At 47.0% G+C, this 16,310-nt stretch overlaps 1 protein-coding gene across 1 annotated transcript in view; it reads left to right on the top strand.

The window, feature by feature from the left end:
* Positions 1 to 15,685, top strand: part of COQ10B (coenzyme Q10B) — a 79,562-nt gene extending 63,877 nt beyond the window's left edge. The window contains exon 5 of the mRNA XM_029606051.1: positions 8,151 to 15,685. Within this exon, the coding sequence (XP_029461911.1) occupies positions 8,151 to 8,318 (168 nt within the window). The 3' untranslated portion in view covers positions 8,319 to 15,685. The remainder of the gene's footprint in view (positions 1 to 8,150) is intronic.
* The last annotated feature ends 625 nt before the right edge of the window (positions 15,686 to 16,310 follow it).

Below are 16,310 nucleotides of genomic sequence, written 5' to 3'. Positions count from 1 at the left end.
ACCTACTTCTGCGCCTAAGATACACACACAAGAACACTCAGACGCATAAGCGGCACGCGCAAGTCCCAGTCGCACGGACTACGCGCACTCGACTACCGGCGCGCACATCCAGGGTTAAGCGCACAGATACGCGCCCAAGTGCACGCACGCGACCAGGCGCTCTGGAGCGAACATGTATGCCCAGGCAACCTCGACACCGCCAAGGTCTGAAGTAAAATCCCTAGGCCTCTGCTCAGCATGCCACCTCAGGGCCGCCCAGAGCCAGGAAGCCGATGCCCTATGCACCCAATGCGAGGAGGCCCTGGGAGATCCACCACAAGCTCAGACTCGCCCAGGGCCGGGAACTAGCTCCTCAGGGGGCTCCCTGGAGCTAGCAACCCCCAGCGGGATCCCCTCCCAGCCGGAGGCTCCCAGGGAAACAGCGCCACTCACTGTGGACCCCTCATCTATATCTTGGGTGGAACTTTTCAAGGGGATTCACGCCTTTGTCCGGATGCAAACTGATTCCCGGGTGGACCAACCGCATATGCCGCAGGAGGACCCCTATGCCCCAGGCCCCTCAAGACCCAGGCATAGGCCCTTACCGCCAAGTAGTCCTACCTTCGAGGGCATGGACTCAGAAGACGAAGCCGAACCTCTAGAAGGAGAACTCCCTCCGGGGACAGAACCCCACCGAACCATGAGGCAGTTCTTCACAAGGGAGGAGCTCCCAGCCCTGGTCTCCCAATGCCTGGCAGAACTAGCGATCCCGGTTTCAGAAACCAGAGGAGAACCCATTTCTGGAAGGCCTTCGACAGACCTCTCGTCATTTCCCACTCTTGCGAGCCGCTCAACAGCTTATTGACCTGGAATGGAACACCCCAGAGTCCGCTTTTAAAGGGGGAAGGGCCTTGGCCAGTTTGTACCCCCTGGACCTGGCAACCAAAGACATGCTCGCTTGCCCAAGAGTGGACGCCATGGTCTGCGCAGTCTCCAAGCGCACCACCATCCCGGTGGAGGGAGGAGCAGCCCTCAAGAACACGCATGACCGGCTGGAAGCTATGCTTAAGCAGTCATTTGACGTGGCCTGCTGCACCGTGGTTACACGTGCCTGCTTATCCCAGGCCAGGAACGGCACACCAGGAGATATCCTTGACCCAGCACTCTCCTTTCTAACGGACGCAGCCTCAGACCTCGTACGCACAGCAGCCAGAGGAGTATCATCGGCAGTGGCGGCCAGGAGACAGCTCTGGCTCAGAAGCTGGTCGGCCGACCCATCTTCCAAAACACGCCTCACAAGAATGCCATTCAAAGGATCACTTCTGTTCGGCAGCGATTTAGAAAAGATGGTGGGCAAATGGGGCGAATCCCCAGTACCGCGCCTTCCCGAAGACAAGTCAAGAAGAGTCCAGCGACAGCCTTCCAGGGGCAGAAGCTCGCAGCGCTTCAACCCATACAGGAGCAGCTACCAGGCGCCTCACCCTCCGGGCAGGATCCAGTCCTTTCGGAGCAAGCACAACAAGAGGGGAAACAGCTTGGGCTCAGGGCCCGGCCGCGCTCCACAATGAGAATCAGCCAACCCATCCAAGGGAAGCCATAGGGGGCAGACTGGCCCTATTCTACCAAAGATGGGTCGAGATAACTTCGGACAAGTGGGTCCTAGCCATCATCCGGGAAGGGTACTACCTGGACTTCATACGCCCCCCCCCCCCCGGACAAGTTTGTGGAGTCTCCCTGTCACAACCCCACCAAAAAGGTGGCAGTGGAAGTTACACTGGCCAGGCTCCTGAACCTCGAGGCCATAACTCCAGTACCTCCTCAGGAGATAAACTCTGGTCATTATTCCATATATTTTCTTTCACAAGAAAGAGGGAACGTTCAGACCAATCCTGGACCTCAAATCCGTAAACCGATACCTGAAGGTCCCCCGCTTCCGCATGGAAACCCTGAGATCCGTAATAAAGGCAATACAGCCAGGAGAGTTCCTCACCTCCCTGGACCTGTCGGAACACCAGCGTTACCTACGTTTCAAGATCCTGGGCCATCACTACCAGTTCTGGGCCCTACCCTTCGGGCTAGCCACAGCACCACGGACGTTCACCAAGGTGATAGTGGTAGTGGCGGCAATACTGCAGAAGGAAGGAGTCCTCGTACTTAGGGGCTTCGCACAACGTCAGAGGGTGTCGGCTGTGTGACCAGTTGACTCCTAAAGGCTGTTGTGCACTCCTTGATAAGATGGAGAAACTTTTCGGTCCTAGAAAATCCCCTCTATCCACAGCCATGTTGGAGTCATCGACGCTTGGGGGGGGTCGAAGGGAGCCCCTCTATGCTTCCTCTTGTCACTCCTCTGTCCTCTTCCTCAAAAAATCGAGGGAACAGTGATCTGCCCTCCGGTTTCCAGGACATCTGGATCCTCCGTCGCCTCTGCACTAGGGAAAGACCGGGCCAAGCAGTGAGGGAGATCCCACAAGCATAGACACCAGTCACCATTGGCACATGGCTCTGGTTCTGGGGCAATACCGGTGGCTGCCATACAGCCACCAAAGTGACCCTGGTCCTCGGAGGCCCCATCCTTCAATGTACCCAGGAGTTCTAGGTGTTCCCCCACCACATTAGTGCCAGGCACTGTGCCACCTCAAAGGAATCAAGGAAGAGCTCGTGATGCCTCGTTCCCAGCCTCAGTCCTGGCCTCACTGGACTTTCAGGAGGAGTTGGACCGCAGGGTACAGACCACTGTGCTCAGAGCTCTGCACAGCATCGAGCAGTCCCTGCCACCAGCCCCCATGCCGGTGCCAGAGCAGTCTCCATCTATTCTAGCACCTCTGCTCGAGCATCTGGACATCCTTCTTGGCATCCTGTGCACGAGAGACCTTTGGTTCCCCACCGGCCACTGATGCCCCCCCCCTCCAGGAGTGATCCTTATCATTGGGTCCTCTGAGGAGGAAGACTCGGCCAGTGCCATGTTCTCGAGGCCTCTGTTCCCTGAACCTTTGCCTGGCCTCTCGCAACCCTCTGTTCCCCTGTTGCCAGGGAAGCCGTTGATTCCAGTGGGGCCCTCTAGGCCAAGGGCTCAGATCCTCCACAAGCATCACCCACTGCAATCCTGCAGTGGCTTCAGTGAGGAGGAAGGGCCTTAGGACCCTTGGGGTGGTGATTCCTCTGAGTCTTCCACAGAGTATTTGGACAACTCCCTGTCAGTCTTCTCTACTGGAGGAAAGGCAGTCTGTTCCCACCCCAAATCAGAGGATCTCTCCTTTTGGGGAGTTTGTCAGGGCCATGGCTGTATCCCCTTCCAACTTCTTACAGAAGAAGATAGGTGGCATAAGGTGTTGGAGGTGCTCCAGTTTGTCGATGTTCCCATACACTATATCTTTAAGTACCTTCTTCGGATGTGGGAACACCCGATCTCTATCTCCAGTTAATAGGAAGGCAGAAGCCACCTATTTGGTACCTCAGGCTCAGGGATTTAAGAGGTGGCACCTCCCCCCACCAGTTGGTGGTTGTAGAATCTGCCCTCAAAGGCTAAACGCTCCCATGCTCATGCTTCTGTCCTTCTGGCGGAAAGCATAGGGAACTGGATGCTCCCTATGTTTTCCTGGACCCATTCCCTCTGGAAATGGGTCCTGGACGTTGGAGAGGGCTTGCCACAGCAGGAGTCGCTCTCTGCTATTGTCCTGCAAGGGTTGGAGGCTGGCAAACATGAGGTGAAGTCCACCTACGACATGCTTGAGATCATGGCCCGAGTAGCCGCCATAGGCATAGGTGCCCACAGAATGGCCTGGCTCTGGCCTTCTGACCTCCGCCCAGAGGTGCAGGAAAAGCTGGCAGACCTCCCCTGCACAGGTGACAAACTCTTTGGGGGCAAGGTCCAGGATGCGGTGGCCCAATTGAAAGACCACAATGAAACCCTCCAGCAGCTCTCAGCTAGCACTTTGGACACCTTCCTCTGCCAGGAAATCTTCCAGGCCAAGCTCCAGGAAGTCCTTCTACAGGCGGCAGCAGCATTATCCACCAGCTTCTCGAGCTTGCCCACTTTGTGTTGGTTCTAAGGGCCACCCCCATCAGCAATGGGCACCCAGTTATCAGCCAGTGCCACGGCAAGCCCCGCCCATGGGTTTTTGACTGGCGGTGAGAGCACAAGTCAGCCAAAAGTACCCCCAATAGAAGGCAGGCTTATTAGCTTCACTCACCACTGGAAGGGCCATCACTTCAGCCCAATGGGTCTTTACCATAGTCTGTCAGGGGTGCTGCTCAATTTCAGACAGCTTCCAGAGAACTCTCCCCATGTCAATCGTGGGGTTCGTCTACCCAGCAGGCCATACTTCAGAACTCTCAACCCTTCTCTCGGCAGGAGTGGTAGAGCTATTCCTCACCCTCAGCAGGGCTGGGGGTTCTATTAGAGGTATTTCCCATACCAAAGAGAAAATGGAGGCTTGCACACATTCTCAATCTCAGGGCATCGAACAAATTTCTCTTAATTTCAAGAGTTTCTCTGGGTACTCTGATCCCCCTCCTCAGAAGAGGAGTCTGGCTCTGCACCCGCAATTTAAAGGAAGCTTATGCTCACATAGCTATCTTCTCCAGCCACAGAAAATACCTCCGCTTCGTGGTGGGGAGAGCTCATTACCAGAACAAGGTGCTACTATTTGGGTTGGCCTCATGCTTAGTGATGGTGGCTGCATATCTCAGGCATCGCACGGTGTACTCTTTCCTGTACCTAATGACTGGTTGATCAAGAGAGACCACCACACAGTGGCAATGAACACATTAGCCTTGATGGTGCAGACTCTGCAGTCCTTGGTTTTAATAAACTACCCGAAGTGTCACCTCTGCCTGTTTCCTCAGCTGGACTTTATAGAATCCAGGCTGGACACTGTGCAGGGAAAAGCTCTGGCCCTCACCTGTGCAGCAGTTGATGGCCTGCTTTCTGCTTCATTTGTTGGAGCATATGGCAACTTTGGTCCATGTTACCCCCCTCTCACCCACCAGTGCATGCAGAGGGCACAATGGTCCTTGAGGTCGCAGTGGCAACAGGCCTCCCAGGACGTCTAGACCTGTATCTCAATCATGGAACCTCTGAGAATGTGTGTATCCTGGTGGGAAAACCTTGCTAATTTGGAGCAGGGGATTCCTTTCTAGGTTGCCTCACCTCACCACAGATGTGATTAGTGCAGTTAGTGTAGCTGGGTTCAAAAAAACATTTGGATAAGTTCTTGGAGGAGAAGTCTATTAACTGCTATTAATCAAGTTTACTTAGGGAATAGCCACTGCTATTAATTGCATCAGTAGCATGGGATCTTCTTAGTGTTGGGTACTTGCCAGGTTCTTGTGGCCTGGTTTGGCCTCTGTTGGAAACAAGATGCTGGGCTTGATGGACCCTTGGTCTGACCCAGCATGGCAATTTTTTATGTTCTTATGCCTCTTCAGAGCTGGGGAGCCCATGTGGACAGCCTCCACACACAGGGACTCTGAACTGCCCATGAAGCCCACTGTCAAACTTCTTGGAGCTTCGGGTGATCCATTACACCCTCTGGGCCTTCAGAGACTAGTTGTCGAACTGGGAGTCCTGATTTGGATGGACAAACAAGTGGCTATGTGGTATATCAACAAAGAGGCATGAGATCGCTCCTCCTCCATGAAGCGGTACAGGTGTGGTCCTGGGCTCTGGCACAGGAGATGTCGCTGCGAATGATGTACCTAAGGTGTACTCTGAATGTTCTGGTGGACCGGCTAAGCAGCTGCATGACTAGTCCCTCAATCTGGAGGTGGTGGCCAGAATCTTCCATTAGTGGGGTAACCCAGATGTGGATCTCTTCACCTCCATACAAGGTGAGCAGTTTCTGCTCCCTGTCACCGGGGGGAGGAGGGGCAGAATCTGGCCTGTGATGTTGTCACTGGGGGAAGGGTCTGCTGTACGCATATCATCCTCCTCCCGTTTCTCTTGAGGACCCTGCTGAAACTTCAACAGGACAGAGGGACCATGATCCTTGTGGCACCTTATTGGCCCCCATCAGGTCTGGTTCCCTCTACTTGGGGTTCCTGACCAACAGCTCCCTATTTGGCTGGGGACAGCACCTGACCTGATTACTCAGAACCAGGGCACTCTGTGCCATCTGAACCTTTCAGTGTTAGCCCTCCATGGCATGGATGTTGAACGCCTAGTTTTTCAACCCCATGACCTCTCAGATAGTGTCTTCCAGGTGCTGGTGGCTTCTAGAAAGCTTTCCACCAGGAAGTCTTTTTTTTATAGTTTGAAATGGAAAAGATTCTCCTCATAGTGTGCGGTGCATGCCTTTTTGATCCATTCACCTGCCCCCTTACCAAACTGTTGGACTACCTGTGGCACCTTTTCAGAGTCTGGGCTTCAAACCAGCCCAGTTCATCTCAGCACTGTTAATGTGTACTATCTGGGTGTTGCTGGCACTCACATCTTGGTGCAGCCTTTAGTTGGTTGCTTTGAGAGGTCTGCTCCAGTTGAAGCCCCCTCTTCGGCTTCCTGTGACCTCAATATTGTCATGGCATGGCTCATGTGTTCTCCATTCAAGCATTGTGCTCCTGTGACCTGAAGTTCCTCACCTGGAAAGTGATATTCCTTGTGGCAGTCAGAGAGCTTCAAGCCTTGGTTACATACCCACCCTACATGAAGCTTTTTTTCATGATCGTTTGGGCTTGTGTACACACCCTAAGTTCCTGCTTAAGGTTGTCTGATTTCCACATCAGCTAGTCCATTGTTTTTACCCACCTTCTTTCCCAGGCCTCACTCCCACCCAGGGGAACAGGCTCTTCATACTTTGGGCTACAATAGGGACTTGGTTTTCTGTTTAGAACATCATCCGGTCACAGGCAGTCCACCCAGCAAGGTGTCCCCCTTCGATACCAGTCGGCACGGAGTGGCAGTGGGTTAACACACTCTCTTTCCAACTGGCTGGTAGATTGCATTGCCTTCTGCTATGCACAAGCGGGCCTTCAGCTGATAGGCTGAGTCAATGCTCACTCTGTGCAGGCCATGGCTCATTTGCAAGAGGTCCCCTTTGTAATTTGCCACGCAGCAACATTGAGCTCCCTTCACACGTTCGCGGCCCATTACTGCTTAGACAAGGATGGTCGACAGGACAGTGCTTTCAGCCAGTCTGTTCTTTGAGTTCAAGCTTGGAAGAGATTGCAATGTTTCCAGCCTAGCAGCCCTGCTTGGAGCCTTGGCCTGGTGCCTGTTCCTACAGCTCTTGTACGGGCAGCCCCCTATGCAGCAATATTGCTACCCCTCCAAACTTTGGTGCTCAAGGCAACCTCTTAGTTTGCCTAATAGTAGAGGTGGCGCTGTAGTAAATGCAACCTCCAACCTAATTAAAACCAGTAATATGGGCAATGACCATGCAGCAGTTGGGAGAACACTTGCTTTTACTACATACAGAAAGAAATTGGGTCTTATTAAAAACTTTGCCTATTGGCTAGTTTAATCCAAATTTTCCACCGGTCCTTCTAGGACAGTACTATTTTCAGTGTCCCTTATGCAATAGCTGGCTGAACTTTGTAGTATTTAATAGTAGGAGCCTGAGCGGGAGATGAGTAATAACCTTGTTCTGATGCAAATACAATGATGTTGGAAACTTAAGAGGTGATGGTTACAATACAGCATATACTTTTTACACTGTTTTCTTGTTATGCATAACTGAGTCTAGTCTCCAGGATATACCTATACATTTCCATTTTCCATACATCTACATGAAATCCTTGACCACCCCCCACAAAAAAAAAAATCCTAGTCTTAGTATTGTCTTAGCACTCTCTGTTCTAAAATTTGGAGTGGATAGGACACCAAATACACATTATTAGGATTGTGGACAATATAAATATATGAACCTATAGTGGTCACCACCCAGATCTTTTGGTTTGGCAAGCTGATTTTAAAACTAAAAATGTCTGCTGCTCGAGGGTTGTGTGGGGTGTGTGTTTTTTGTGTTTTGTTTTTTTTTAAATGGGGACCCATCCCACTTTATATGCTATAGTAATGGGTGGCTGTTCCATAATGGAGTACATTCAGTTACAACACTTCTGCTTTAAGGCTCAGGATTGCAGTCTGAAATGATCCAGCCTCCTTTGGCAAAAAGTTTAGCAATGAACATGGAATGAAATGTGTGTTTTTGGTTTTTTTCTTTCTTGTCTCTTGCCAGGTTTCTTTTGAGTTTCGCTCACTTCTCCATTCACAGCTTGCCACAGTATTTTTTGATGAAGTTGTGAAGCAAATGGTGGCTGCTTTTGAAAGAAGAGCATCTAAACTGTATGGGCCTGAGACGAGTATACCTCGCGAGTTCATGCTGCATGAAATTCACCACACCTAAAGTGAGAGACAGGCTCTTAGCAGCCTTTAGTGAAAACACATTTGTATACCTTATTTATATAAAGAACAGGTCAATTTTATTTTTGTGGTATTTTTTCCTGGATATTTGGTGGCACATTTTTATAAAAATGCAGTTTAAGGTGCACCACTGTACAAACATTGACATGTAAAATATGCAACTTTCTGTACATAGAGGAATATTTTAGCTAAAACTAAGTGCAATTTCAAGTGTTATGCATTACTTATTTTATGTACAACTGTGTGTGGCGTGGCAGTTACTGAAACTTGTACAACTGACACATCTCTACTTTATGCTGCCATTTAAGACTTTCTTTTAAATCTCAAGTCCTGTACCAGAATTTTGGAAACTGTGGCCTTTACCGTAGGAGAAATGTTGACTAGTGGCATAGTAGCAGGGTGGCTGACTCTGGTCCCTGAGAGCCACAAACAGGCCATATTTTCAGGGTCTCCCCACTGAATATGCAGGAAAGAGTGGATATAGCGCTCTCCATTGTATTCAAATTCATACATATATTCTATGTCAATATCCTGAAAAGCTGGCATCTGTGACTGACTGGAGTTATTATCCCTGCCATAATTATGTATTAAAGATTATTGTAGTTGTTGGGACTATATAAACTTATGCCCATTTGTAACTTATTGTCCTGCCGTGTTGTAATATGAGCCTATATCAAGCCACTGCAGGGGCAGAAAAAGGGAAGTTAATGTCCTATGCTATAGCAGCTACTTACTCAGCATAAAGTAATATACTAAGGAGCCACTCTATTTCTGCAGTGCTCCTTCAGCAGCATCTGTAAGGTTTATAAGACAAAACTAGTTACCCCAGAATGCACTCAGCTTTCTGCTAACTTACCAGAGGTGTCTACAAACCAGTCCTGGACCTCCCTCCCTTGTCATGGGTTCATGATCTGTCTCCTGAATATGCATACTTATTTGCATACACTCCTTTATCTCTGCAAACATTGTTCATACATATTGCTTAGCAGTATCCTCTAGCACGGCCTAGCTTGAGGGCCCTGTGTACCAGGTTAGGGTTGCACACACTATTACATCAAGCTTTCTAACAACGGTAAGTGAGGCTAGAGCTTGCTTACATGTAAATGTGTTTCCTGCCTGGGCCCAGCTGAGCTTGTAATTAGCATATTGGGCTCTTAGTACCAGTGCTGGCCTTGAGCTGTATTAAAACTATAGATATCATGCATTTACATATTATCTATGAAAACTTACATTATTATAATATTTAGAGCATTTGGTTTTATTTTCACCTTTTTATAAACTCACCTCCATTTTTTTTCTTAAAGGTAAAACACTTCTTCCTTTTGCTATAGTCCAACTCTTCCCTACAGTGGAATGGGAGTTGTGGGGTGAGGCTTTAGCTGTTTTTCTGGTATGAGGCGTGACCTTAAACGAGTAAGAGCTACTCAACCTTTCTATACTTATAAGGACATGGTCAGAAACCAAATTAGCTATCACTTCTTTACCCTTGATGCCTTCACCTAACCTCATCTAAAACTTAAACCATTACACTGCACCTCTTAATCCTAAATCTACACGAAGGGTGGGGGTGAACTGTAAGGAGCAGCAGTTACTGCCATGCGAAGCTTCCTGGGCAGAGGTAATGGACCATTTGATCGGCCAGTGCTATGTAAAGTTGAAGGAGAAAAAGCACATATTGCTGTGGTAGAGAAAACCTCCACTATTTTGAACAGCTTAACTAGCTAGAATCAAAACTAGGCAAAGTTAGAGGCCTTGTCACCTCCTCTTTTATAGGAGGGAGGTGGGCTAGCTGTAGTCAACCAAGCTTATCTCCCTATATTGACAGGCTCATTGTAGGAGAGGGTCTCTTAGGAGAAGGCTATGAATATAATATCCAAAAGTCTTCATCTAATTTATTTTGGTGTGATGTATTACTATAAAATGGGCAAAAACATTTTAGAACAATTCCTATGTTTTAGGCAGACCTTTTAGGTTTATTTTTCCACTTCTGTTGCTGCAAGCTAGAAAGCCACCTTCAGTATACATCTTTCTTTCCCTTATAACGTCATTGCTTGGAAGCCAGCCCCAAGAGATAAATCAGTGCCTCATCTAGGTATCCATATTAACCACAGGGCCCCCCCAGTTTCAAATCTAAATGAAAAATACAATACCACCCACAGCAGCTGTACTATAGCATCAACAAAAGCCAAGCTTTGCTGCTTACTTTTTGCCTTTTTTGATTTCTGCTTTGTTTTTCCCTTTTTATAAAGAGGGAGGGTGTGTACTAGCTTGCCTGGCTTTGAGCAAAGTATAGTATTGGATAAGGGTAAACTCATTCCTCTTGGCCCATGCATCCTGGTTGAGCCAGGTGCAGTGTACTCAAGCTCTTCCTTACCTGGGTCAGAAACTACCAGACCCATTTGCAATACTGCTGCACAAATGGCAGATCCCTGCTTGGGCTGTACAGCCCAATGATAATGCTTTGGGGAAAAAAAAGTAAGAATATTTACTTTTTGCCTTATTTCTGATGGAGGACTTAACTAATTCTGCTCCAGTAGCTGCTTGAGCCCTACTGTGGCAAAGGCTGTGGTGTTTGCTGATACGTTGTCGTCATGCCCTATTTAAACAAATATGCTAGAGTAGCCCTTGCTTGACCTTTACAATCACCATCAAGTAAAACAAACCATTGCTTTCTTTCAAATACCACTGTTGATATCTACTACTAGCCAGACTGCTACATCGGTTGGACAAATGCTATCTACTCAAAGGAGGGTAGTGATGGAGGTGGACAATGGCCATTGCTTGGGGAAGAAATGAGGGAACAGTGTGAATCTTTACCATGCCCTAGGAATTCTCCAAGAAAAAGATCACCACTACCAGCAAGGCATGAAGTTCCAAAATGCACCTGAGTTAAAGTAATCATTCTGGTAGTAAATGTTAAGGTAGACAGCTTGAAGGGAATATTAAGGACCTCAAGGAGAATGTTCCAAAACCCATGTTCAGATTCCCCTGCAGGAACAGGATGCCTAGCTCAGACCTAATATATTTAACCCCTTTTAAATAATGGGACTCATCCCCCATGAACGAGCAAAGCCTTGCTCTGAAGATGGCCTCCTATAATGGCTGCCACTAGCACCCTCAAAGAACACAGGGCCAATCCCTTCACAATCATCCTGCAAAAACTCAAAATACAAGCACTGGAGAGATGTTGGAATTCTTTTCCTGCCAGAGCCCAATGGTCTTTTAAACCCAGCTCTATCCTAAAGATGTAGAAATTTCTCTTGCTTTCAGTAATAGATCTATCATAGACTCTACCACAAAATCAAGTAGGGTCCTGGTACAGAAATTGCCCTGAGAAAGATGTCTTCTTTCTAAGCAGTCTTAATGGATGACTATCCAACAGATGGATGTGGTTGGTATAATAAGGATGTCTTATCTAATTCTGATAGATACAAACTGATAAATAGATACAAACTATCACCTCATTAAGTTTATCAGAGTATTTTTATGGTTTATCTAATTGTGAGCCACCAGAATCACTAATGTGGGAGGATGAGAAATCTTGTGAAGTCCCCTTATCAACCATGGAGAAAGACATTATAGCAGAGCCCCTGAAGCCCAAAACTGAACAAAATGCAGCCAGCCTTGCTATTACTTCTCTCAATTAACTATAGAAACTTCATGCTTTTGCATTCCTGCCAGTTGCTATTAACTCTATCCTTAGAGTGCCCTATCTCTGTTCTCTCAGCCCAAAAGCAGTCTGAGAAGGGACCATGCCCTTGAGTCAGTGACATTCCAACTTCGATACTCCACTAACATTTTCCATTCCAGGAACATGCAAGGCTAAGAGCCATCTCGAACCTTTTTCTGCCTATTGAGGATCCCTTTTCTTAGAGTTGTGACTTCGTCATCCTTCTCTGATAAGCATAAGCTACTGCTTTAGCATTGGTAGAAGAGGGAGGGTATGCTCTTTGAGAAACACAAAACTGAGCAGTGTTAACAACTTTGCTATGTTTTCAAATGATTTTATTGATAACTTTGCTTCTGCATGTGCCCAAACATCCCTTTGAGCTTCCTAACCAGACACAGTAGGATTTGTCACCATGCTACCCACAGGAGGGTCCAACTAACTGCTCTGATCAAGACAGTGGTGTTAAAACCAGCAGTGAAGCCTGCCTTTTAGCTGTAAAGGAACCGGTACCTTGAGGGATTAATGCTGTCTAGGCCCCACCTCCCCAGCAGTGCTCTGACAATACTTCATTCTGTGACCTTGCCCAGAGGACCAGATCTAGCACTACTCCCATGGACCCTAGAAGCTACAGCTAATTCCATCCTGACAAAAACTGGACTGAAGTTCAGGCTTGGACCTTGCCGCGTGGTTAAGCTCATCACTCCAGCTGGCCTGCTTACGAAATGGCACAGCCCGTCCCCCAAATGAACTCCTCCTACCTTGAAAGGCTTTCCCCTCCCTTTCTGAAAATTTTTTTTTTTTTTAAGAAAAAACTACCCTGACAGAGTTGGAGTCTGAGGGAAGGATTGAGAGAATCCTCGTCTCAGTGTTTAAGGAAACCAGGAGCCCCTGGTTATCGAGACACAGGCAGGGGTATCCAACCCCCCCCCCCGGATGCCCTGCTTCAACGGAGGGATGGCCCATGAAGGTGCCTAACACCTCAGGAAGCTACATTACTAACTACAAACTAGCCTATCCTAGGGAAAAAAAAAACCTTTCCCTAATAACTAACTCCATCTGCTGGCAGAAATGCACAAGCCACTGATCTGGACTGATCTAGGTATGTTCAGGAACTCAGTATTTCCATTTTGAAAACAGGTGTTGTTGACCCCCTTCTATTGATGACTGTGTGTCCCAGCCATCCACCACGTTCCCTTTTTTCCACCTCTCTTGGTTGATTGAAAGGACTGAAACTTGCCATAAGGTCCTGTCTCCTGTAAGACTGTCCTTCCTAGCTTCTAATGTAGTGGTTCCCCCCCCAAGCCAGTTGGGTTTTCAGGATATCCACAATGAATATGCACAAGAAAGTTTGCATGCTATGGAGGCAGTACATGCAAATTCTCATGCATACTCATTGTGGATATTGTAAAACCCTGACTGGCTGGGGGTCCCCAGCACAGGATGGGAACCACTGTATATGATGGAACCTACTCCATCCCTGGGCTGTATAAACTACAGCTCTAGGGTGGTGTACTGGTAACCTCTGGCCTTTTTGGCTGATTTTGAGGGTATACAAAAGCATACCTGCCCAGGGAAGTTTTGCTAGATGTGTCTTTAAAAAAGTCTGCTGCCCAATTTCAGAAACAAAAAGGAGTCTCATGCTTGCCACAATTATGCTATTCTCCTTCCAAAATGAAATTAATCTAATCTAAAGAGGCATCATCCAAATAAGCTGCCCCCTGCTTCCAACCATGACATACGCTCCAGAAAATTAGCTGTGGATTACAGAAGGTGCCCTTGGACATGCTGAGACAAGTGTAAACTAAACCTTGCCATAACTAGCTCCAGGAAGCTATTTGCAGAAGCATATGTTAAAAAAGTTTATTCTGTATATATTGTCATAACATGCTAGGCCGATTACAATAGTTAGATAAAGCATATCAAACTCAAAACTGGAAAAAGTTTAAAAAAAATTAACCTTTTCTGAATACATCAATATCTTCAACACGGAGACCCAAAAGGTGGTGAATTCCACAGATCAGGGCCTGCTCCACAAAAGGACCATAGGTGTATCATTTAAATGTACAATCTTGATAGAAAGCACTGAAATTCTTATCTGAGGATTGTTAGATTGGGGATATAAATTTGTAAAATGGTTGCCAGATAATCTTTAAAGCATTACATGTGAATGGCCCTTAACACTACAGTAGCCAGTAAAATTTGATAAGTATTGGCAGAATTCTGCAAAGCAGCAGCCGCAAGAAAAGGGAATTACAGTAGTCATCAGTACATAAAACTGCCTGCACTACACTTGACCTCATGTATCTCAGACATATTTGAGATACCTCAAAAAGTTGAAGTTTAAAATATCCAGATTTTAATACTTGAGCAATATGAGCTTTAAAAGGCAACCGGTTATCAAATATCACCCCAAGATTACAGACAGAGCTTTTAAATGGGAGAGTAAAACCAAGAATAGCAAAACTAAGTAATCTGATGTCCAGACAATCACGTTTGTGTGAGAAGCAAATGGCTTCAGTTTTATCCACATTAAGGATAAAATGGTTTTGAATTATCCAATCATTTATCTCCTGGATGCTCTAAGAAATCCAGTTCAAGGTTGTGCAGCTACTCTTTTTACAACAATAGCGGTGCATGTCATCCGCATAAATTCTAAATGGGACTTCATGAGCATCCAGGCATGAACAAAGTGGTCTTACATACACATTAATAGGCCTGCTGCCAATACCACACTGTGTAGAACCCCACATAGGATATTAAACTAATCAGCCTGGTGCCTGTTTAAACTTACTCATAACCTTGGTCTTTAAGATCAGAACCATACTCCAAATGATTCTAGTCTCTACAGCAAGACTATCTGAGCCTGTGTCAAAAGCAGAGGCAACATCCAAGACCAAGGCAACAACTAGCTCACCTTTTATCAAATGCCTGGAGGAGGAGGAAAGCAGCTGAAGCATTTCTGAAGCTTTGTCCTGCATGTTTTCAAGGTAGCATCCTCTTCTACAGGACTGGTATTCTACTTGGGCAGGGCACACACAAATGCCTCCAGTCAGGAATCTAAACATCTCCTTAGGCTCAGGTACCACAGGCTACAGCATCTCCCCTCTTAAAATTCACCTCAGGATGCCACCATTCCAAATCAGTGAAATCCTGGACCGGATCTAGGGGGCTTTGACACTAACCATAATTGCAACCTCAGCTGAAGAAACTGCCGCCTTCTCTTTTGTAATATTCTGAGTCCTTAAGACCTTGGTGATCAGAGGAAACTTTCTCCCTATGAAAAAGAATGGAGGATCATCCTCCCTTTTGGGGGGCTTCTCCCTCTTCACGTATCCTCTAGAGCAGGGACGGCAAACTCCAGTCCTCGAGGGCAGCAAACAGGCCAGGTTTTCAGGATATCCACAATGAATATGCATGAGAAAGATCTGCATGCACTACCTCCATTGGATGCAAATCTTTCTCATGCGTGCTCGTGGATATCCTGATAACCTGGCATGTTTGTGGCGCTCGAGGATGGGAGTTCGCCATCCCTGCTCTAGAGTTTTAACAGCTTCCAGAGTGAATCAAAGCACATTCTCTTTCTTGGGCTTAAGCATTTGTCTGGACCTTTTATAGCTAGCTGCTTCCATAAGAGAAGGAAAAAAAAAAAAAAAGAGCAGATAGGACCAAACTGAGCCTTTCAACAGGACTGCTGAAAACATTTTAAATAGCCTTCCTAGATACAGAAGAGGAACCAATCCTGCCTCTTTACTACCCACTGCAAAAGTCTTCAATCTCACTCACCCTTGATACCAAGATGGCTACTGTAGCAACCAGGCTGTAGTGGGAGGAAAATTTACCACTTGTTGTACTGGTATAGAACCCACTTGAAAAGCCAGAGTCGCTGCTCCTGCTAAGCCCTGGATACTCAAAACAACCTCTGCAAAACTTTTCTGGAGATGTAGAGTGTAGCTTCTGGCCCCTGCACTTACTGAGCATTTGTCTTCTACAGAGCATGGGCGAAAAAGCCCATGTCCTGACTAACTTCGGTTTCTCTGGCAGAGAACAAAAGAAATATGGGCACTCATGAACTCCTCCCAATGTGCTGCACTGATAAACAGCAGCTGCTTTGCTCTAGCTACTGCATATTTTTTTTCCTTTAAACTTTATTGCATGGCATATGGAATGCAGCGTATCTGCACTCTGTGTTTTATTATGGTTGCATTTTATTCTGTATCAGGTGCCTTATTGTTATATTCTATGCCAATAAAAGCTATAAATGGAAAAAGAAAAAAAACTTTATTGCATGGCTGAAACTAACCAGCA

The sequence above is a fragment of the Rhinatrema bivittatum genome, chromosome 6 (genome assembly GCF_901001135.1).
Source record: "Rhinatrema bivittatum chromosome 6, aRhiBiv1.1, whole genome shotgun sequence".
Classification (NCBI taxonomy): Eukaryota; Metazoa; Chordata; class Amphibia; order Gymnophiona; family Rhinatrematidae; genus Rhinatrema; species Rhinatrema bivittatum.
This window is presented reverse-complemented; position numbering and strand designations above follow the sequence as displayed.